Genomic DNA, 24,194 nt, shown 5'->3' on the forward strand with positions numbered 1-24,194 from the left:
AAACTTAGAACTATTAAGAGAGTTTAGCAAAGTTGCTCAGTATATACTGTCAACCACCAACTAGAAAATATATTTTAAAAAATCCCTTTTTGAAAAAAAACAATAAATATAAAATATCTAGGAAAACCCCAAAAGATATGCAAGAATGTAATGGAGAAAAATTACAAAATTTTATTAAGGACATAGAAGAAGGTATAAACAAATGAACACATGTACCAAGTTCATCAGTGGAAAAACAACACTGCAATGATATGTTCTCAAATTAATTAAAATCCCAACAGTGTTTTTATGAATTTTGGCAAAATTATTCTAACTTATTATGGGTGATAATAAGGACCAAGGAGAGCCATGATGAATTTGAAAAGAAAGGTAGGGAGCTGCCCAAGATTGGCAAGCTCGTGTGGAAAGAAACTTTGCTTTGTTGTTGGGGGCATGTGTAGCTACTTTTAAAAAGTAAAAATCGTCTTTAGCTAGTAGATGCACAAACAAAATTCAGAAGGGCATAGAGTACTGTGGAGAAATGAGTCTTCCTTCTATCCCTTGCACCCCAAGCCACTCTTAACAGTTTCTGGAATGAAGATGTCTCTGGAACCCTTTTGTGCATGTAGAAAGATAATAATATAGTGTTTTTGAGAAATCCTAGCATCTCATACCACGAATTTTTAAAAATATATTTTAGTACTTATGTCATCTTAACACCTATGACACTGCTTCATGTCTTGTAATATGTAATAGGTATGGTTATATTATAAATTATTTAACCAGTCCCCTGAGATGTATGCTTAGATTATTTCTACTCTTTTCTCGATGCCAACAGTGCTAAAAGGAATTTTCTTCCTTGTATAGACATATCATTTCAGACATGTGTAAGTATATCCACAGGATAAATTACTAGAAGTAATTTGCTGGGGCAAAGGGTGAATACATGTCTACTTTTGATAGATATTACCAAATGCACCTCCACAAGAGTAGTACTAATCTATATCCCAGCAGCAGTGTGTTTTCTATCAAACGCAATCTGCCGTGCACTGTGGATTGTATGTATCATCAGTCTGACAGCAGTAGTTTTTATGTTAGGTCCATTGTGATAAGTGTTATAGATATATTTCCCAGCTTGTCATTTGTATTTTAACTTTGGTTATTGTGTTTTTTCCTAGGTTGAAATTGCTGATGTTGTGTGAATTTGTTAATCTTGTTATATCACTTCTGGCTTTTGTTTCATACTTAGGTTTTCCTTACCAGTGTGAGGAACACTGTCTAGTGCTCTCCTTCTAATGGTTTTGTAGTTTTGTTTTTGATTTTTCAAACTGATCTGTCTAGAATTTATTTGTGGTTGCAGACTAGGGCAGGGCTTTGTCATTTTTTTCTCAATTAGATAGCCAGTTTTCTAAATACCATGCATTGATTTATCAGTCTTCCCACCAATAATTTGAAATGTCACTTTATTATAATCAAACTTCCCATCTTCTTTTGTACAGTAGCATTTCAGAATTTTCTTCTGATTTTCAGATTTCAGATTTTGTCACTTCTTCTTTTTATTACTAGGAATTATATTTTTCTTATTGCTGTTGTGAACAATTAAGGTCTGGTCTTTTAAATCTCATAACTGGTTTTTTGGTTTGTATATGTGAATGCTGTTGATGTTAGTATATTAGTTGGTACCCAAAGAATTTATTGAATTATTTAAAAAATAGCATATCAGCTAATTTTCTTGGGTTCTTCAGATACATGATTTGCAAATAATGATTGTTTTAACTCCTTACTAACTTTACACCTATTTCAACTGTTGGTTGTTACCTTTGCAGAGTATTAAAGAAGAGTGGTAGCAGCAGACACCTGTGAGCATTCCTGGTGAGGCTGAGGAAGTGCTTCTGTATTTACTCACTTCTGTCCTGTGAGGGGCTAGGTGCAGAATCCTATTAAATACCTTTTGCACATGTATTGATGTCATTATGACTTTTCACTTCTTTTATTAGTGAGGTGAATTATGTCTTTAGATTTCTTGATAGTAAATCTTCCTTGAATTCCTGGAATTAAACACTTGGTTATGGTATATTCTTTTGATTAGACTCTGTATATTAAAATATTTTATTTAGGATTGTTATATCAGTATTTCCATGGGCACTAGTTTTCTTTTTCTAAGCTATTTTGTAGGGATTTGTTATCATTATATGTTACATTCTTTGCTTGCCTTCATTATATTCACTGGAAGAGTTTAAATCACAGTGGAGTTATCTAGTCACTAAAAGTTTGATGGGATTACCTTATGAATATGTGTCTAGCTGGTGTTTTTCTGGGGAAGTTATTTGCCAACTTCCTCTATTTATTTCTTAGGAAATTGTCCTTTTTAGACATTTTATTTATTTATTTTTGTGGTTGAGTTTTGGTCATTCATACTTTCTTAGAAAATCATCGTGTTTATCTTATATTTTTGCACAGAACTGAACTAAGTAGTTGTTTGACTTTCTTGCTACATATGGCTGTGTCCCTGTAGAATTTTCTTAGTTTGCATGTTTGTGTTTTGTGGCTTCACTGTTTATTAGATTAGCTAACGATACCTCTGTTTTATTTTGCTCTAAGAAGTAGCTCCTGGATTGATATTGTTAGTTCTACAGTTTTTGCTTTTTAATAGCACTGCTTTAGCTTTTTTATTATTGTTTTTAGATCTTTTGCAATCTTAGGTAACTTTTATGACTCGATGGTTGCTTATGAGAGTTTTCTCGTTTTGCTATTATTAGGTTGTTTAATTTCACTGTGACTGGCAAGGTCTGTATCACTTTTGGAATATCTTAAGGTCATCCTTGTGGCAATTTTGTAGTCAATTTTTATGAATGTTCCATGGACCTGTTGAAGATTTCCTTGGTTTCAGAGTAAATCAACTGTATCTGTCTTATTAGTTAGGTCTTCTCTAGCCATACTTAATTTTTGTCTGCTAGGTTTTTTTGTGAACTGAGAGAAATTAAAGTCTCATAACTCTTTATTTGTTTCTTATAGTTTTCGCATCATAACTATCTTCATGCTGTTCATCTCTTTTAAAAATGATTTTTGCGCTGGATTCTAAACCCTGTACATTGCAGTCTCAATGCCTGCTTCACTTGGATTGTGTTTTTATGATATGCCTTTGCGTGTTCATTTTCAATCTTTCTGAGCCACTCTTTATTTTTTTAATCACTGAGTTTAGCCAATTTTAATTTATTAAAGAGAACAACATGTATTTTTTTGGTCCTCTCATTGTATTTAATAGGCTTTCTGTTTTTATGTTGTACTACATGATGTGTTTTCTATGAGTTTCTTCAGATAATTTAGAAGTATTTTTGTTTCAAGGATTACCTTTATAAATTTAAATAGTATACTTCATTGCTAAGATAGTTTTTACTGGCTCTGTACTGATTACAGGGAGGAAATTATATGTTTTTACTCTGACGCATCTCCCTTCCCCACTTTCCAAACTTTAGTTGATTATTTTTGTTAGTGTTGACCTTTGTACATCAAACTATGTTTATACCTCTACTGCAAGATTTATCATTTTTAATCTTTTGACTACATCAGAACGGGTGACAATGTAAGTGTGCATGGACTGACTCCCCCACTTTCTTCCTCTTCCACAGCTCCCGTTTCATTCATTACAGCACCGCTCTGTTGTCAGACTCACCGTTGTTTCTTCTCTGCATGTAATCCCCATGTTTCTTTCATTCTTAGCCCTTCAATTAACTGGATTGACAGAAAAAGGCAATTTTTAAAACTGACCTATCTCCTAAACAGAAAAGAGTTATCTTCCATACACCAAAGACACAAGTGGTCATTAGTCCTTTTGCTTGGGTTACTGGTTTTCATTGTTAAAATTTATCCTCTGAATTTACAATTTTGCATTTTCAAATTTAGTTGTTGCTTTGATACCTGAATGACAGACTGATTGAATACAAATCTTGTGTCTTACTGTATTTCATTAAGGACTTGATAGGCATCACCCCTCTGTTCTAGCATGGACTGTTTCTCTGGAGAATCTGAGGCCAGTCTGATTTGTCTCAGAATATGTTTTTATCTGGATGTCCACAAATTCAACTGTATCTATAACATTTTGTTTTAAAAAGGGAAATAAACAAAGATATAAGGGGCTGGCTGGTTATCTCAGTTGGTTAGAGCATGGTGCTATAACACTAAAGTTGAGGGTTTGGGTCCTTGTTCTGGCCATCCACTAAAGAAATAAAAATAAAAATAAAAAAAATATAGTGAAACCTTTAAAAAAAAATTTTTAAAGATAGAAAGCAAATAAGCCAAATGTTAACATTAGTTAAATGTTATTGGTGAATAGGGAATATCTCATTTTTTTATTAAAAAAAATACTATGTTACTATAAGTCAGGGAATACTTGCCTGCTTCAGTACCTTAGTCCAAAGTAATTTCATTGAAAATCACATTTTTGCTTTGTTGACCAGAACATGCATGCATCTGTGTTTCCTTCATGTGTTGACAGGTACTCATGTAATTCCTGTATTTTCTCTGGTGTCATTTCCTAAGTTTTGAATGAAGGGGACAGGACCTCTCTCCCACAACCAGGCACACCAAGCCAGCGCCTTGGGTCCCACCCAGCAACCTGAGGCGTGGAGCCAGGAACCAGACCCTCTTCTCACAACAAGGCACACCACGCCAGTACCTTGGGGCCCACCCAGGGACCCGAGGCAAGGAGAAGGGGACTGGACCTCTCTCCTACAATGAGTGACACTGTGCCAGCACCTCTGAGCCTGCCTGGCCCAGAGGCATGCAGAAGGGGACTGGACCCTCCTCCCATACCAGGCACCAAATGCCAGCACCTCAGGGCCCACCTGGGTACCCGAGGCATGGAGAAGGGGACCGGACCGTCCTCCCACAACCAAGCACACTGCGCCAGTTCCTTGGGGCCCACCCAGGGACCTGGGACATGGAGAAGGGGACTGGACCCTTCTCCCACAACCACGCACATGGTGCCAGTGCCTTGGGGCCTGCCCAGGGACCAGAGGCATGGAGAAGGGGACCAAACACACCCCAAAACCAGGCATACTTCCAGTGCCAAGGAGCATGCCAAAAACAGCACCTCCACATGGGTGGCCCACCACAGCCACCACAATAACCAGGGCTGCTGCAAAAGCAGCTAGATGCCACAGCCACCACACAGATGGTCCACTGGCCACTGGAGTGCATTCACACAAGAAGAGTCACCAGCAGAGACAAAGAAAGGAAGAAGATATCTCTTTCCACAAAACCCATTTCAGAGTGACAGAAGAAGCATCTGCTCTATGATAATATTGGGGGACCTGATCACATCTCTCAGCATTGGACAGATCATCTAGGCAACACGTTAACAGAGTAACCATTATTCTTTCAGGAGAGAAGAAATCTAGGGTTATCAATAGTGGGAGGGGGGGAGGGGGAGGGGGAGAGGTTAGACAAGGGGCATAAAGAATAATTATGATTTGTAACAATATGTATGCTAGTAATATTGATTTAATCAACATATATCAATGTTCAACCCCCAAAATATGTATAACCGATTTTGATTCAATAAATAAATTTAAAAAAAAATACTTTTGTGATTCTAAGGTCCTATGGTTGGGTGGGGCTTATAAAATTTTCAAGTTAACGTCTGCAGAGTAGAAGTTAGTGGTAATTGCTCCAGAGGCTGAAACTAAATGGGATGATTGACTAAAATCTGTTAAGTGAGTTATATTTGTAGGTCTATGGCTATTTGGAACAAATATTGCTCTAAACATATATGATAGAATTTAGGTTTAAAATACCATGATAATTGGAAGAGTGGAATAGAGTGTTCAGGACTTTTTTCTTTCTTTCCTTCCTTCCTTACAACAGGGCTCTCATAAATACAAGTCATAATAAAGGAGAAACATATCACATTCATTTTCTTGTGTTTGTACATTTTTAGTTTTGGGTACTAAAGAATTTTTAATTTTGTTTTTTCTCTGTGTTCAGGTACATGTCTCGGGTCCACGGTATGCATCCAAAAGAGACCACCCGCCAGCTGAGCTTAGCTGTGAAAGATGGTCTCATTGTTGAAACGCTAACAGTGGGCTGCAAAGGCTCAAAAGCTGGTATTGAACAAGAGGGATATTGGTTGCCAGGAGATGAAATTGTAAGTATATTTTATTTGATAATTTTAGAGGTGTAGACTTTCAGTTTTTGAACATTGTTTAGATCCAACCTATAGAAATTCATTTTCAGAAGTTAAATAATATTTCATTTAAACATGTTTATCAATATTAAGGCTCTACATTGGTTGGATGGATACTTTTCTTACTAATTCTTTAGGACATAACTTACTTTTACCAAGAGCCTACTTTTTGTACATTACCTTGAATCTAAAAAACAAAACAAACAAAAGCCCTTTTAATGTACACACAATTAATGGCATTCCTAAGTATTTTCTTCAGTAAACATTAGCAAAAAATGTTTTGATTCAGGCTAACATTGATGTCATCTAGACAGACTGAAAGGGATAAACTATCTTCTTAGGGAAACAATCTTGCTCAGGGTTGGGTGGCATCAGGGCCTAGAGCCACACTTCAGGAATAATTTTGTTGTAGGGTACAAAGCTTCCAGATATTAGATTCCCTATGCCTTCCCTGACGAGTGACTGCTGCAGGTTTTGTGCACTGAAGCAGAAATCGAACAGAAAAGGCAGAAAGTTGATTCTGTTTATATTTTTATCTGGGTCTTATTTTGACTCCTCTAACAAGTGATAATATTTTAATGTTCTATTTCCTCTCGGTATATAACTTTATACTCAGAGTCACAAACAGAAGTGCATCTTTTTCTTATGTAAATGTTGGTTACATGTGTAATATTTCTACCTTACTGCCTTATTTTCTTTTGCTATTTCTAATACCTTGGTTAGAAATGTTTTAATTTTTACAAAGGAACGTTATTTAAGAGAATAGGTTTCAAATATAATAGATGTTAATTTTTTCAGTTTTTGAAAGGAATGGATTTAGTAATTGGGTATATTGAGAGTGTTTTATCATAAATTCTCTAAAATCTAAAATTATAAAAATGAAAGAGTCTTAAAAATTGGCTCTTTGTGAAAAATTTTTCCAGAAACTCTGAGTTTACTTCCTTTTCTGGCTCTACAGCAGATGAGCCAACAGACACACCTGTCAGGTCTGAGAGCAGCAAACCAACCAGCACAGCTTCTGTGGGATGTCAGAAACTTAGGGAAGCTGTTCAGGCTTAACGCTGTATTTGTCAACTCAATCTGTGCCTTTAAAGCTTCAGGAAAAAAAAAAAAAATTCACGTTTTCCACAAACAGAAAACATGGAAGAAAATAATCTTTACTTCCACTGGTATCATTTGGTTTGTGCACTACAGTATTCTTGAGAAGTTAACTGAAAATGTTTATATCAGAACAATTTTTCTATTGAGTTTTTCTATTTATTTTTCTAGAAAAACAAAGGTTTGTTGCCAGTGAAGAATCTTTGGGTGCCAGAACATAATAAAAATAATGTCAAGTAATGTAGATCTGTCTGCACAGACATTTAAAGGAGGGTCTTAATTATTGATAGTTTATTATATACTCAGAATAATCCAGGTAAGATTTTAATCCTGAAACACTTGGAAATCTATAGATTTGGTACAGAGACAACACCGGTGATTTCTGAAGTTTATATGGCAGTTATAGAAAGTGCAGTAACAGGAAGTGCAGCTCAATCCACTGGATTTGGTTCATGTATCATGTGCATATTTTTTCAGAAAAGTGATTTTTTCTCTTTACTTTTTAGACTTGTGCTTTTCCCTGTGCTTTCTTCCTTCGAGTTGAAGTTTCTTTGTTCACTTTAGTTCAACAACAGTTAGTGAGCTTATTTTATGTTTACTACTATCTTAGCTTCTATATTCTATTTTTTTATTTTAACATGTTCTTATGGCCTATATTTATAACATCATCCTTTTATCTTTTTTTTTTCTTATATGTAAATCAAACAGACAATATACAGGCTTAATTCTGATTGGTTCTTATTCACAAAAATTTTTACACTAAATACCCATATATAGTATAAAGCACAGCTGCCTATATCAAAATTGTGCCTAGTTTATAATGTGAATATTAAAAACTCAGAGGTAATGTAGTGTAGTAAAAAGCGCAAAGTCTTATATGTGACAATAAACAGTTTCAGTTTCATCTCAAGCATTTGTTTAGTTGCATGGCCTTGAGGAAATTTCTTAGCCTCTTTGATTATCAGTTCTCATCTATAACATAGACATATTAATATCTATTTCATTTGATTGTTTTAAGATTTAAATGATATTATGTATACAAAGTAACCATGTACTCAGAGCAAGTTTTTGACCAGTGGATAAATATACTTTAGAAATGCCTGTATATAATATAAGAAAAGGACACAAATTTCTTACTAACCATATAAGCAAAAATTTTTATCAGGGTCTTTTTACTTTTTAACCTGTACTCGAAAATACAAAACTTATAAAGAAGTTTTTCTTTAAAACACTGGATCTTTATTTAAGGAGTAACTATAAAATACTGAGACTAATGATATGTGTATTTCATTACCTTGGCTGGTATACCACCAGAGGTAGTCTGTGTTCTACAGTTTTCACGCCCTAATAACACTCTAGAAGGACATATAATTAACTATGTCACCTTTGGCACAGCACAAGCATCTCACACTGGCCAGCTGTGTGTATTTGTAGAAATTGTTCCGCCTGTGCACACAGGCTGCTGTGTATGATGGTGCCAGTAGAGACCTGCACAGTTCAGGAAGCACCGTCACACCACAGATGTGATGCATTTGTGTACTTATTCAACAGTTTTCTGGCATACAGCAGCAAAATGTCTTATTCTAATAGAATGAGAGTCCAATAAGAGCGTCTGATGGGAGGGTCTCCTTTCCTAGTTTTTCACAAAGGCATTCTGTGGGCCCGTGACCATCCTGCATGCTGCATTTGGATCTGGGACTCCTACCTTTATAGCTTCACCACCTGGTGTATAGTGTAAATCACTGTGATGCCTCTAAAAGCTTGAGTTTTTAAATCGAAAGATGTTTGTCACTATTCGTCTTAACTTTCTGACTCAGTGTCAAGAAAGGAGAGTCAAGTAGATATATGTGGCCTTGGAAAGGGAAGGTGTAGGATGTTTTTGATTATTTGCTTTTAAACATTTAATTTAAAGTTACAAATCTTCTTTACTCAGGCAGTTCTGTCATTTTAAAATGGGTAGTAAAAGCTCTTCTTCCTTTCCTCTATTACCTCTAAAAATAGAAGCTGTAGAACTTTTCTCCCAAGGCAGGGAGAAAAGTTTATTTCTCTTGTTAAGTCCCACAAGTTGTATCTCCTGTGGTACTTTGTGTCTGAAGAGAGGCTGGACTCTGCTGGTCCTCACCTCCACAGCTACGCTGAGAGGGCAGACAAATCGTAGTTTTCTCTGTGCCTCTTGACTATAGCTGTTGGAGTTCAAAAGTCAAAGAGTTTGTTGCATTACATTTTTATTCCATATCTGCTATCTTTTTCTCAGTGCTTATTTTTTAACAGCTTGAAGTAATTGAAAAATATGCATATCTTAAACATTTTAAAAAATTAAATCCAGGAATCGTGTAGTAGCCTAACTATAATATGTCAGGATAAGATTACATTTAATCTGTCCATGAGGAAGTCTCTGTAACAAGTCGAAGGCTGTGGCCCCTGGTACTGCATCCCTTCTGCTGGACTGGAAGGAGGTTTGACCGATGCTGATCTCGGTCACCACGTGAGTGATAATTAACTCATTTGGAGAAACTATGGTAAAATCAGGCAACAGACAAGCATCTTCATGGAGATATTTGAATTATGTCCATATGAGATGGGAGAATGAAAAAGTATTATTATAAATGAGACTACTCCCAATTTTAAATGGTTTGCTTAAATATTAGTCAATAAACAAGCAAAAGTAGATGTATCAACCAATTTTTTAGATGACAAACTTGCTAAACCTGGGAAACACTCTTGAGAACTTTCTGTGATCATCTCAAGCTTCCAGATTGGTATGTCATTCACTCATATAATAATTCATTTATAGGCGGTTTTCATAGCTTTTGAAATTATATTGGTGAAAGGCCATTAGGGTTAGGCTGCAGAGTGGAACTCTGTGATGCTGACCATTCAACACTGCGTTATATCAAGACTCTTCTTTTTTTATCTTTTTTTTTTTTTTTTTTTAAAGATATGCTGCATGTTCCCATGGGCTCACAGATGGCTCTAGAGATACCCATGGACGTCCCACTCAGTCCCTGTTCCTTCATGGCATCTCACCCCCTTTAGTCTTACAACATGAGCAGTGTGTTTCTTGGGAAGAATTTTACCATTTGCTGGGCTAAGTTTGGTGTTTAGTAGCTCTTTTTGTAATAAATATGTTAATCTCATATAAGTTAAACTCTTAACTAATAAGGTACTCACTAAAGATGAAAATTAATGTAGTATAGTAAGCCAGGGAACGTTGAGTTATGGATCACTTGCAGGTAAAGTATATCAAATATGTATTTTAAAACTGAGGCTGTTAATATTTATTTGGTGACTTCCAATTTTATTCACAGTCCCTGCACAAAGCTACACTATTATATGACAGATACTTTTGGTCTGACATTAAATAACTTTGTCACCAGTGTTAAGGATGACTTAAAAATGTTAAAAAAAAAAAAGATATTTGCTATAAAACTAATTCTCCCTTTACTCACCTGCCATATTTGGACTGAGGGCCTCATTTCTTCTTTCCTAGTCAATGTCAATACAAAAACAATGTATCAGTTTAGGAGCCACACCTTCTATTTTTGGTTAGAATTCTTCCAGTCTGTTTTGCTGCTGTGACACAAGAGTAATTGCAGATGTGAACTCAGGTCTTGGCCCTGTGTCCTACTTCAGCCTGAATACTTCCTTCTGACATGCTCCGGTCCATACCGCCTGTGAGTGGGGTCTCATACTACTTTCACACAGGCCTAAGAGGCATCATTTTAGGTGAAAAGACAGAATTTATTCCATATTTTTTGTTTTTTCTCATTTAAGGTTTTGACACCTTTAAAAAAGTATAATTAATGAAGATACGTATTTTGTGATTTCTTAAAGAGATTAACATATTATGTTGGGATAAATGAGCTTTAATCTTAATTTACAGAGGGGCAAGATGGACGCTTATTTTCCTGTCAGCATCTGCTTCTCTCAACTAAAAACGACCAGTCTAAAAGAAGTTTTGGTTACATTTCCATTTAGTTAAGCTCACATCTTTTAGGTAAGAGATAGGAGTGGAATTTATGGCCTTATTTTCCAGAAATAACACCATAAGCAACCATGGCAAGAAGTGGCTCCCTGCTTTGTTCTTATGAAAAATATTGAGAGGCCTGCTAAGTTCAAACTGAGCTTAACTCTCCCGGTCCTCTTTCATAAATATAGCAGAACACAGTAAGAATTTTATTTTAAGTTTAGATCTTTGCCTTTTTCTTTTTATAATTCTAGTTGTCCTAAACTAATCAGTCATGTGTTTGAAATACCTGAAGTGCAAAACTTGATGCTCCTTGGATACTGTTGATTTTTTTTTTTAATGTGAAATATGTTTTATTGCATTTATGTTAATTATGTGCAGAACCACACATTTCTTCCAAATGTCCATTCCCTCTCTAAATAATGATTTATTTACTAACTGAAGCATTGGTGATTAACTAATTAGAAACCAATTATACTTTGGTTCTATATACACTTAAACTATAATGTACTTACACTCAGAATCTATTCTTGCTTTTGTAAAGAATTTCCACTTTATTCAGTCGAATACTTTTGAGTCATGCTATCCTGTCACATTCTTTTCAGATTATTTTGATTGTGTGTTCTTTTTCTTTCTCTTGTCTAAATTCTATTTCACTGAGCAATGTTGTAATGTTTTTATTTTAAAAATAAATAATATTTAAAACTACTGGAAATATGTAACTATCAAATTCTTGTCTCCTAATTATTAACTGAATTTGTTAACAGAATTAAACTAAACCTAGAATTGTAAAGAATTAATTTTACATTATATCTGTACTAAATACCATATCAACCACATAGTTGGTAGTGTAAAATTTATCTGCTCATTAAGTAGAAATAAGAAATCACTTTGAAACTTAGCGTTGCTATTGAATTATTGGTGAGAGTGGCTGGTGTCTCGGTGCAACTCACTCCAGCAGCGTCTCCGCACACCTCCCTTGCTGCGTGGCTGCTTTCTTCCTGTGCTTCGGTTCTGTCTCTACATCGGGGTTTGTAAAATCTCTTGCTATATCTAGCTTGCAGAAATGCTCTGGAAGTCAGATGTGATGATGAACTTTAAAGTGCCTGGAAAAGAGATGCGCACACATGCATGTTCTATCGTTTAGTGACGTGGTCAGTTCCTGTTCTGGATACTAATGTAGCTCATCTTAATGATACCACCTAGCATTTCCTGAATGATTGCCCTGTGCCAGGCTCTCTTCTAAGTGCTATATGCATATTAACTTATTTGATTCTTACAGAAACCCGGTAAAGTAGGTACTATCATTTTGTTCATTTTACAGATAGCAAATGACACACAGAGAAGCTAAGCATTCTGGCCAAGATTGCACAGCCAGGAGTGCCAGGGCCTGGATCTGAACCAGTCTGGCTCCAGGGTCTAACCAAATGCTATGGAATGGCAGAGACTTAGATCAGTAGGCTGCAGCTAGATGGTGGAAGTTTTTCTACTAGTTTCTGAGGACAGCCTGTATAAATGTCATACTGTGCTGAGGTATTGAGTTTACACTCATGTTCATCACTTCTGACTTGTAAAAATTCCAGCATGAACCAGTTTCAGAGCAGTGAGACATACACTTATGGTCTTGTGCAAATTTATAGTGGCACCGAATTTAATTGTGGGTAAAATATTTTTCTAACATCCTTGTAGGTTTCTGGCACATGAGTTCCTGGGGAGAGATTTTCTCTATGTCCATTTGTAGTTTTCGTGTTAGTGTGAAAAATTTCCTCTACAACTTGTAATGACTCTTAAGTTTGCATGCTACTGTCTTTTCATTAATGATTAGCACACTGATAGATTGTCAGTTAATATCATCTGCAAAATAGTATGTTGTATAGCAGTTAATAAATAGTTTGACCATGTATGAAATCCCTTTCACCCTGTGTATTGCCTGATATTGAGCAAAGTGATAGTAGAGAGACCAAGATTATTTTGTTTTTATTTTGAAAGGCCTACAGTATGCAGCCTTTCTCCAGGACAGCAACCCCAAACAAGGTGAACTAATTTTGCACTATGTTATTTTACTTTAATTCTGCTTTTTTTTTTTTTTTTTTTTGGTATTTCATTTCTTTCTTACTTTAGGCTAGCTTAGTTAACTCTTGCTAGAATGGTTTGTTAAAATCGTATTATCTTTTCATTGCTTCTAGTTTTGAATTTTGTGCTAGTAGGTTTGCTTTATAAGAACTTTCCTGTTTTGAAGTGGCATTTCACATTTGCTGTTAATCAGCCCATATCTAGAGTAGCTGATGACCTCTGGTGGAATCCAGTGAAAATGCAAACTTAGCTCATTGGCATATAGGATTGAGTGTAAGTTGAAAGCACTATATAAATTGTTTCTATTTACTAAGAGACAAATTGTAGGAAACTTGACCGATAATGAACATGTTTGTATAATTTATACATCAGAAAAATGTTTCCTGGATTCAGAATCTAATAACTTTTGAACTTGATGTTTGCACGTTCTGTATATTCTAATCAGCCATTGCCACAACTAAAAGAGTGAACAGCACTGTCCCCAACCCATATTGTTTTATATCAGATAATGAAGTTAGTTATATGTTATTATGTAAATGTATATCCAAATGTTTCTCTACATTTACTTCATTTGAATCATACTTTCATTTCTATAATTGCTATGAAAAACTAGTTCTGGAATTAAATACCCCATTGAAGGAAGGTCCACTTTCACCTTTATTCCACAGGTGGATGGGGACAGGTGGGGCGGGAAGAGCTACGCACAAAAATTATACTTTTTCTTCTCTTTCTCAGTTAACCTAATAGCTACCATTTTGATCATTACATGAGGATTAATTAGTTTAAAAAATTCAAACGATGATAAATGGCAGTTTCTGTTGTTAACAGCGAATCAAATATAAGCCACAAAAATCCTTTAAGATGTTTCTAAACAGCTATGAGGAAAATATTCTGAAATACTTTGTTTTAAACTTGGAAAGAGTTCTGCTAATTAAAAGTAGAAAATGGTATCTTATCACCACTGAAACCTAATTTATAAAACATTTTTGATATAAAAATTGAAATCACTAAAGAGCAACTTATATATGAGCTCTCTGTAATGGATAAACCAGTGGCTGTTGTGTTAATACAGCCAACCACCACATACACATAGCATGTCTGTGTGGTGCCACTGTGTCAGACTTTCTGGAGCAGATTTTTTTCTGCCACACATAATCAGGGTTTTATGTAAAATCAATATTTTATGATTGCAGTCCAACTGAAATTATGATACCAAAGTGACTTTGCAGAGTATGTATATCTGCAGCAAATAACTAGAAACAATCATGTCTTTTTCTTTATCACTTTTGGCAATAAAGGCCACTAATTTCTTAAAAAGCAAATCAGAGAGTTTACATTTTTGCAGGGTTTTCTACTGTATTCTAGCCATGACTCTGGGTGTGGGTTAGAATATGTGAATTTTGGAATATTAGTAAATCTTTTCCCTTCTGAAGGAGTGGATGGTGCCACTCAGGTATGGTCAAGCAGTCATACATTGGAACCTCGATCTTAAAGAAGTCGCTGCTAACTGAGTGCTATATGGAAGCCCATTTACTGGGACAGTGGTGACATCGGAGAAAACGAGGAAGCTGCTCAACCTTGGAAGCAGTGTAGACAATGGTTATAAAAAGAAAAATGACAGCGGAGCCCAAGATTGGAATGTCAGGATCCCTGCTGGAAATGGCCTTGCTTACACCAAGTGTGGGTTTTACCCTTATTCATTTGGTTACCATTTCTACAAATGAAGGTTGAGAATTAGTTCATCACTCTAACAGATATTTTTAATGAAAGCTAACAGTGGTATTTACAAAAAATGAATTATAAACTAAGAGGAGAATGGTCTTCCTGTTTATATGTAAATGGTATTGGCTGTACAAAAAGGTGTCATAAACAAGAACATGTTGAAAAAAGCCTGCACCTGCAGTCATGTTCTTTTATTTCTAGGAATAGCCACAATCAGGAGATAAGCCTACTTCCTTTTTTGTTTTTTGTGGTAATCACCTTTGGACGATGAGATTAAATCTTTAGTTTCACAATTTCAATTTATTTTTTCCAAATTCAACAGACCCTGAAAATTTGACAACCTATCAGAACATGGACATTCTGATTAATGGTTATTTTCAATAAAGCATCCAGTACCATGGATGAGAAGATAAGAATAGTGAGCATCACCATTTATTACTATCCTCTCTGTTCCAACAGTGTGCCAAGTACTTATTATATATATATATTTTTTTTTGTTTTTTTTTTTTTAAAGCAGAACAAAACAAAGGTTTGTTTATTTGAAATGCTAAGCTATAGGTTGGTTTGGGGTACTCAGTTTACTGAAGAAATTATTTTTTAGATTATATTTAAAAATGAATGAGAATGTTAGAACTGAGATTGGCTTTGGGCTTATTTTGGACTGGTTTTGCTATCAGATCACCTTAAGATATTCTGAATATTAATACTGTTTAGGAAAGAATTTAAAATTTAAAGAAGTAAATTTCTAGGTAATTTTCCCTTTTGTTTTAACACAGTGAATGTCTAAAATTGTTTATAATGCCTAACTTCTGATGGACTTTAGTTTCAATTTTGTTCTTAGTCATTACAGATATTGACAAAATGTCATACGAAATTATTTTGTATTTTTTGTAGGACTGGGAAACAGAAAATCATGACTGGTATTGTTTTGAATGCCATTTGCCTGGAGAGGTGTTGATATGTGACCTGTGTTTTCGTGTGTATCATTCCAAGTGTTTGTCTGATGAGTTCAGGCTTAGAGACAGCAGTAGTCCCTGGCAGTGCCCAGTTTGCAGGGTGAGTACCTCCGAGCTTTCTGTGCTGTTAGAGGGTTGGAATTAATTCATAATAGCTTCACAGAGATATCCCAAATGGTCTCGCCAGGTTAACGGGTGAAGGCCTGGAGGGTGGGGGTTATCTGCTGAAATGATGACACTCACAAATGGACACCACAGAACACATACCGTCTTTCAAGGTGTGCAGTTTTAAAAGTTTTAATCACATAAAAATATACTCTCTTCCCTTACTTTATGCCTCTGGACTTTGTGACTACTTTAATGGATAGCCTTTGGGCATCAGTAGTACTATACCATACTAGCATCTATACGATAAGTACTTTATAATGAACTACACAATTTATGCTATTCAGAAAACACAGTTGGTAAAAGGCACATCGTTGGAAGCACTCTTTATCTATTTCCCATTTTACATCCATGTAATGCTGCCTTTATTTTTGTTATATATGAGATAGTTCCTTTTTTGCTTATATTTTATTTGGAGGGTGGAGGGATTGGACAGTTGTGCATAAAGAATTCTAATTACTTTAGGGGCTGGCCAGTTAGCTGAGCTGGTTAAAGTGTTGCCTTGTAACACCAAGGTCAAGGGTTTGGTTCCCCATACTGGCCAGCCTCAAAAAAAAAAAAAAAAAATTCTAATTACTTTATTTAAAGTAAAATGAAGATGCACAGTAGGTAAAATAGGTACTTTCCGCAATTGTGTTCATTCATTTTCCCCACTGAAGGATGTCCGTGCTGTGATTGCTGGTTGCAGAATGTGGTGTGTCTGTGCCCATGAGTGGTGTGTGAAGACCAAACACTAGCACAGGAGCTGCACTGACAGCCATGATCTATTTTCCCATGGATTTGGATTGTGCATTTTAAAAGCAAATGTGTATCTCCTGCTTTCTTATAAAAATTGATACTAGGGGAAGTAAAACATTAATGAGATATTAATAAGAGCACTAAGGTAGCAAAAATACAAAAGAGAAAGAAAAAAAGCAGTGTCACTGGTGAAATTGGGGACCATAACAGATGCAGGAATTAGGAAATACAGTTCTGGGTACACCTTTTTCTTTACAGCCATAGCGTTTCGATATTTAACATTTAGTTCTTATTTTCTTTTTCTTTTTCTTTTTTTTTTTTTTTTGTCGTTTTTTCGTGACGGGCACTCAGCCAGTGAGTGCACTGGTCATTCTTATATAGGATCCGAACCCGCGGCGGGAGCGTCACCGCGTTCCCAGCGCAGCACTCTACCGAGTGCGCCACGGGCTCGGCCCAGTTCTTATTTTCATCATAAAGAATTTAAACAAAAACACTGGGACTTCTGAGGGTGGATTAAACTTTATTGTGGATGTTTTACATTTCTTATGTTATGAATAGAAATTGAAGAATTATACCTTTGAAGAGAATGTAATACTTCTTTCATTAAAGTGAACTCACTGTCAAGTCATCTGATTCCATTTTGTGTGTGTGTCTGCTCTGCTCTTTACTAATTAGATGAAAACAATTTTTTTTTAACGTCACAGTGTTATCTGCTTACTGAGAACGTTATCGCCCCATCCTGTTCTTTTCTTATCTTTGGCTGTCTTTGGCCTTTGTCAGTCTAGACATTATTGCTCTGCGATACAACTGTGCTTCTCGAAGCAATGCTGGAAGTCAGCACAGAACTCTGAGCTGTGCGTTCATGTTAAAGCTGTGAGCCGCTTACTCTCTGTGAAGGCTCAAAAGCCTGTATTCTAGGTTGAGGATAGAAAGTTTTATCTTGAGCTTCAAAACTTCCAAAGAAATAGTTATTTCTGTGTTAGGTTCATTCTATTGTTTTAATAGTTATGTTCAAGAGAAAGATAAGTGCTAACAATTCCACTCCTGGGAAAAGAGGTAATAAGAACATTGAAATTCTCATGGGGTTTAAATATCTTTCAGGTGAAGTTTTTGGTTGATTTGTTTTTTAAAACGAACTGTCAAAACTTCGAGTAAAGCCATTTTTAGTAATCTAACAAGGGAGTGACTGACCCGACTAAGAGAACTTAGACTGAAACTCGACAACTGTGGCTCCAAATCAGAATAACTTTCTACTGTATTTTTCCTTTTTATTCAATGTTTGGAAAGAATATAGATTAATTAGATACAGTAATAAAGAATTTTGAAGATAAGGTACCAGAGCCACATTTCAATTCCAGTAAAAATAGTAAATGGATGCCAACCGTTGCTACCTAAAATCGAAGCTTAAAATAAGCCGCTTTCTAATAATTTGTAGTGATCAGAAGACCATTCATTCTTATATAACCCCTGTCCCTTACAATGTTGAAAAGGTCACTGAGAATAGGTTAACTGTCTCCCAGCTATCAGCTATATCACCAGATTTAATTCAGCTCAAACAGCTTTATCTCATATATCTATTTCTGAAATATTTTGAGGGCAATGATAGGCATTTTTTCTATCACTTTTCATAATAAGTCTCAAGAATCTCACAACCTTGAGGCTATTTCTTTGGAATGTCTTCCATTCTATAAAATAAACTTTTACTTTACAGACACAGGTAGATTGTTGTTGAAAAGTAGCCTGTTAATATCAGATTAGATTTTGCTTTGACAAAACTTTGAGTAATGTCCAGTTTCACACTCTTATTTCTGAGAATTCTCATTAATTTTTTTAAAAGTAGATTTTTAAAAGTTTTTTTTAATTTGCTGTAAAAATTTAAATAATTTAGAAGAGGATAAGAAAAATAAAATTCCCAGAAACTCTATCGCATAGTAGGTGACTATTCTCACAGACTTCTCCCTGTGTTTTTACATGTGCATGTGTATCTATTTGTACCCAAATCTAAATAACTTTACATACATTACTGCATGTAGCTAGTTTGTTTCTACCCAACAGTGTCCCAGACATTTTTTTGTACATTATAATTTAAAAGGGTATGCCATAATTTATTTAATCAGTTCCCCACTGATGCACGTTTACATCATTTCCACCGATCTGCACTGAAGCTCTTCTGTCAAAGGTGACATTCATATTGCTGTGTCACAAACCATGCCCCATTTTCAATTTCTGAAGAAAAGTCTTCTCACTCTTTATTTCTATATATGAAACTGAAGTTTATATCTTGTTTTATTTTAGTTTATTTGAATTTTATTTTTCTGAAATAGACATGTATTATCCAGAAGAAAAAAAATGAGAAAACTGTACCCTTTTGTGAAAATTGCTTTTAAGACTGTATTTACATAAGGGAATACCTTTAAAACACAACATAGTTCATTGTGTTTTTCAGAGAGAAAGAAAATTTATTTATATATATCTGTATAATTCTGTCTGATTACCTTTGGTAGGATGAGTTCATTGAAATGGAATTCTTAAATTTAAAGGATAATATGCACATTTGAATTTTTGATAAAAATCACAAACTTCTTCAGAGGGTTAAACCCATTGCACCAATGGTACATGAAGTATTTTTTAGACTTTTATTGCCAATTTGATAGGATAAAAATGGATGTCTCATTTTAATTTTGCTTAATTTTTATATATAAAGTTTCCAGATTACAAAGTCATTTTATCCTTTGGTGTCATGGTTAGAGGCAGGCCTGTTTGTGTGCATGTGTGTATGTGCACGTGTGTGTTCATTCATATGTGTGCACACGTGCACTGTACACGGGCCTACAAGTGGGCCGGTGAAAACGATGATACTGTTTGAGTGGTAACTACTGAAATTTTGTTTTTTTTTATAAAAATACATGGGTAGGGTAGTCTGTCATAAGAAATCCCAGGACCACCTGCTAGGTTGGCACCACCTTGCCTTTTAGGGCAGGGCTGTCCACTAGTCTTTTCTGTGGAGGTGGAAGTGATCTCTCTCTGTTCAATATGAACACTGGCCACATGTGTCTGTTGAGGTCCCAAATGTGGCTTGTAGACTGAGGAACTGGATGAAATTTGCCACATGCAGCATGTGGCTTCTGAACATAGTAGGCAGTGCAGTTTTAGTATGTTCAGATTCTAAATGCCTGTACTATTCCAAGAGAAGCATCTTTCGGTATAAAATGTCCTTGTGAGAGTGGCCTGATGTTTGTCTCCCTCTGAAGCTGTAGTTACGATTTGGAAAAATTATAAAGAAAGATATAAAACCACTTGCTCCGCTGCTCTTCCTCTCCTTGTTGTATATAACAGATTCTACAGCAAACACTGTCCTGCACAGGTTAGCGACTGTAACACCTCATAAAAAGTCAGATTAACCTCGGGGGAAAAAACTGTATAGCAAAACAAGTAAAGTGCAGATTTTTCAGAAAAAATAATTGCTACTTTCCAGGCTAACAGTTTAGAGACTTAGTTTGAAAATGCTCCCTGTTTCCTCCACCCTCTTGATATGTGTGTACTCCTTACGTAAATGAGTTCTGTTTTCATAACTTAGAGGAGCTGTAGATTGATGTTACTGCCTTCATTTAAATTCAGATAAGTGCAGTTTTATATCTGGACTAAAATGTGTCATTAGGAGGTAGAAGCTGGGCCTCTAAATTGCGTATGATGTGCTTTTACAGTAAGTGAATCGCACAGACAGTGAGTACACATGAAGATAACAGAGAGCTACTTGCTTTCTTTTCCACACTTGGGCCTCTGAAATGGAATATGGCTGCATTGAAATCCCTCCAAAGAGACGTCCTTAGGTTTTCATAATTGCTTTGTAACATAAAAATTTTCTATTGTTATTCTTTATATCACCTGACAAACTTTGGTTCACTGTGCATCCCATTTATGACATATTATTTTTGACTTTTAAGTGAAGGGATCACAAGAGAAAAAGTAACTTATTCAAGGTGATGGATAGGGGACATATTATTCCAGGATGTCTTTAAAAACTAGAAGATATTCATCCCCTCACGAGTGTCTCAGATGACATTTTTCTCTGAAAAATGGATCACAAATTTAAAAAATTATGTTAATGTACAATTATATGGTGAATCAACTTAGCCCACTTATAAAATACAGAAATACAAGAAAATAGGTCAGGAAATAAGAATCTATGTGGGAGAATTTTATTAGTAACTTCAAAACAGTTTGGTTCTCCATCAAATCCAAAAGCTCTCCCCCATTGGTAGCAGTGGGTTTTCTGCCTCCTGTTCTGGACTGTCAGTTGTCTGCTGAGGTCGAGGAGGAGACCATGTAGTGGCACTTCCACACTAACAGGAGCAACCCCTAAAATGTCCTTACTGCTACAGCTTCTTTTTAAATGTTTAGAATGAAGATACATATGTTGCAGGAAACTTAATATTTTAAAAATAGACGTATGGAAAGAAGTCTATAGAAAGCATTTAAAATTAACTTCTAAATTGGATGTTAATCCCCCTGTACTTTTTTTTCCACTATAATGGATTATAGTACAACCATTAGTCAGATACTGAAAATGAAGGAACTTAACTAGTCATTAGGTGTCCACCTAGAGTTGTATCAGATGGGCACATACTGACTTGTCATTGTTGACTAAGTGCTGGGTGAGTTGCGTTTGAGGCATTTTACTGTGACTTTTTGTTGCAGTGGTAGCTGGAGAAAAAATCATGATGAAAGCTGTCTCTGGAAACTAGAACCAGAAACTTACTTCTGAATCTGGTTTTCTTGCTTTGGGGTATATAGGCAGTAAACTTTTTAAAAATTTCTATAAGTAGAGAGAATTCTCGTTTAATATTTAGAATGCAATGGGACCAAATGTGAAATAAAAATATTTCAAACATAAATTTATTGTGTACCTACTATGAAACTACTCTTGCTTTCTGGCGAGACTTGCATTCTTAGTGTGGGGAATTTATTAATATTCTCACCCCAGAAATAAGGTAAACCTTTACTTCAAGGTACACATTAGCAAATCTAGATAGAGCTTTTATTTTTAAAGAGAAGAGGAGTAGAAGCCATTATTTTTTTCAAGTAGTAGACAATCATAGTACTGAAAACTAATGAACATTAATCAAATATTTTTACAACTTTTAAAGACAAATTGGGTCATATAATTTTTATACTAAGAAAAGTAGAAAATTAATTTTAAAAAGATCTTGTCTGAACCAGGCAATTTTATAAGCCGGTTTATAAGCTTCATCACAAGCTTAATCAGAGGAAAAAGTAATAGGAATAAATAAATAAATAAATAAATAAATAGGAATAGGATAAACCAGAGGATTTTTAAAATTAGATCTAGGATATAAAACTGCAAAATGTTGTGTATTGTTCTCTGATTTCTATAAAACCACCTGGACCCACCCAAGCCAGAAGAAAAGAAGTTGACAGGCTTTCTTCCTGCCTTCCATGATGAACTTAACAATGCCATGGTCACAAAGGCTTGGGTGTGATTGGTAGTGTGTTTGGTCCTTGCGACGTGTCTTTTGGTGGCTTGTTTAGAATCTTAATTGAACTTCATCTTTTTTTTTTTTAATCCGAGAGATTGAGGGGATAATAGTTGGGCTGGTTCCTACATTAGGATAGTTACAACTTAATCTAGATAAATAGAAAGCTCATTTAGTGTTTCCAGTACTGATGAGCTGAAAATGGTACGAACAGAACACTGTTTCCTTTCGTTGCCTCTGTGGTACAAAACGCAGAGTGGACGGGAGGCAGGGAGGGAGACAGGAGTGTTCCTGCTGGTGGACACCAGTCCCTTGGGGAAGCACAGTGATGCTCATGCCTTCACCCAAAACCAGAGACATTCCAGTTGTCTTCAGAAGAGAGTGGAGTCTTACCCCATGAGTCGTACAGTCTGCTTTGCATTTTCAATGTTGTTTTAACGACTAGTGTTACATAGAGGGGAAGAAACAAGTAGACACAAAACTTGTGTTACGTAAAGCTTTTCGGACTACCTTTATTATCCTCAAATTCTATAGCAAGCCACAAAGGGACTTAAACTTACCCAAAAAGGACGTTAACACTGAACAATAAAATTCCCGGCATGCATAACACCCCTCTCCGTAGCTAATAATATTTTAGCGATTTCTTCGTGAATCTGTGGTGTAGTGGATTTAGAAATACTGTGAGATTTTATAATCCCAGTCTGTTTCAGGGCCTGTAGAATTAATTTGAGAGATGCTTTAATAGTTTTTAAATCATCCTACACTGGCTGCTACTAAGCTGTTCATATCATTTGAATTCTTGATTGTAGTCAAAAGTTGTTAACTTCCATTAGACAGGAAACAGTTGACTTTGTAAAAATCAGTCAGTACAGGTGCAGCTGCAGTAGCATTCAGTGCTGTTTTTGTAAATTGGATGAACAAGTATTGAAATCTTGTGATGTAATTCTGCTGGACCAAGTAGGTAGTGGCATGTGAGTGGAATCTTATTTGCCTTTACTTCCAAGAATTCACCTCAAGATACTCTTAGTAGTTTGAATTACCCTCTGAGTTCCAATTTTTACCTGTAAGAAAGCATATTTGTGACAGCTTAGGGGAGGTTTTTAAACTTAAATAAAAAAAACTATTGTCAGAAACTCAAGTGCAAATAACTATTGCTGGATTGGCTGTAGAAGATTTAGGATGGAGCTATTTGGAATCCTGTGTAAGTTCAGCACGATCGTTTCACGTTCAGGGGTGGATAGGTCAGGTTTTCTAGTATTAATACTGGCAATGCATGGGATATATTGGTCTTCTGGTCTTGTAGATAAGAATTGATTTTATTGTGTCAGTACCAGGGGTGGAAAGGCTGAACATAGGTGTAATTCTTAATGGTTTTCATTGATGGGCCACTTGGGTCCCAGTGGTTTGGGGAGAGCTATGGCAGGATTGGGCCACTCAATACCAGTTCCACTAGACCAGCTCTACTTTTAAAGTCTCAAATGTTGGTTTTTTAAAATAAGTCCTTTGTGATTCCTGTGTATTCCACTGTTACTAGTGGGTCTAGAGGGTCCGCAGAGCTTCTCAGTTTCCATCAAAGCACAGGCAATTGGTGTGTGCAGATAAAATTCATTTGTGTTCTGTGATTACAGTTGTAGAGGAGACCTTGGAGCTTTTGAATTCCTAAAACAACATAGGTAGTTTATATGCAGGTTAGTGTTTCTTCAGGTAAGATCCAGAGGTGCCTGCAGCAGAATCAATCACTTGGTGTGCTGTTGGAAATGCAGCCTCTAGGGTCTCACCCCAGAGGATTGTGTGCTCACTGACATTTAAGTGGGCTG

At 35.7% G+C, this 24,194-nt stretch overlaps 1 protein-coding gene across 9 annotated transcripts in view; it reads left to right on the top strand.

The window, feature by feature from the left end:
* The window catches only part of ZMYND11 (zinc finger MYND-type containing 11), a 116,663-nt gene that overhangs the window by 67,372 nt on the left and 25,097 nt on the right, over positions 1-24,194 (top strand). For 3 of the 9 annotated variants that reach the window (XM_063098950.1, XM_063098949.1, XM_063098948.1), the window contains exons 3-5: positions 5,965-6,124; positions 13,218-13,262; positions 15,918-16,079. In XM_063098950.1, coding sequence (XP_062955020.1) covers positions 5,965-6,124; positions 13,218-13,262; positions 15,918-16,079 — 367 coding nt within the window. Of the gene's footprint in view, positions 1-5,964; positions 6,125-13,217; positions 13,263-15,345; positions 15,442-15,917; positions 16,080-24,194 lie in introns of those variants that run through there. The other 6 variants (XM_063098951.1, XM_063098952.1, XM_063098955.1 and 3 more) reach the window with 4 other exon arrangements.

Source organism: Cynocephalus volans, chromosome 6, assembly GCF_027409185.1.
Source record: "Cynocephalus volans isolate mCynVol1 chromosome 6, mCynVol1.pri, whole genome shotgun sequence".
In the NCBI taxonomy this organism is placed as follows: domain Eukaryota; kingdom Metazoa; phylum Chordata; class Mammalia; order Dermoptera; family Cynocephalidae; genus Cynocephalus; species Cynocephalus volans.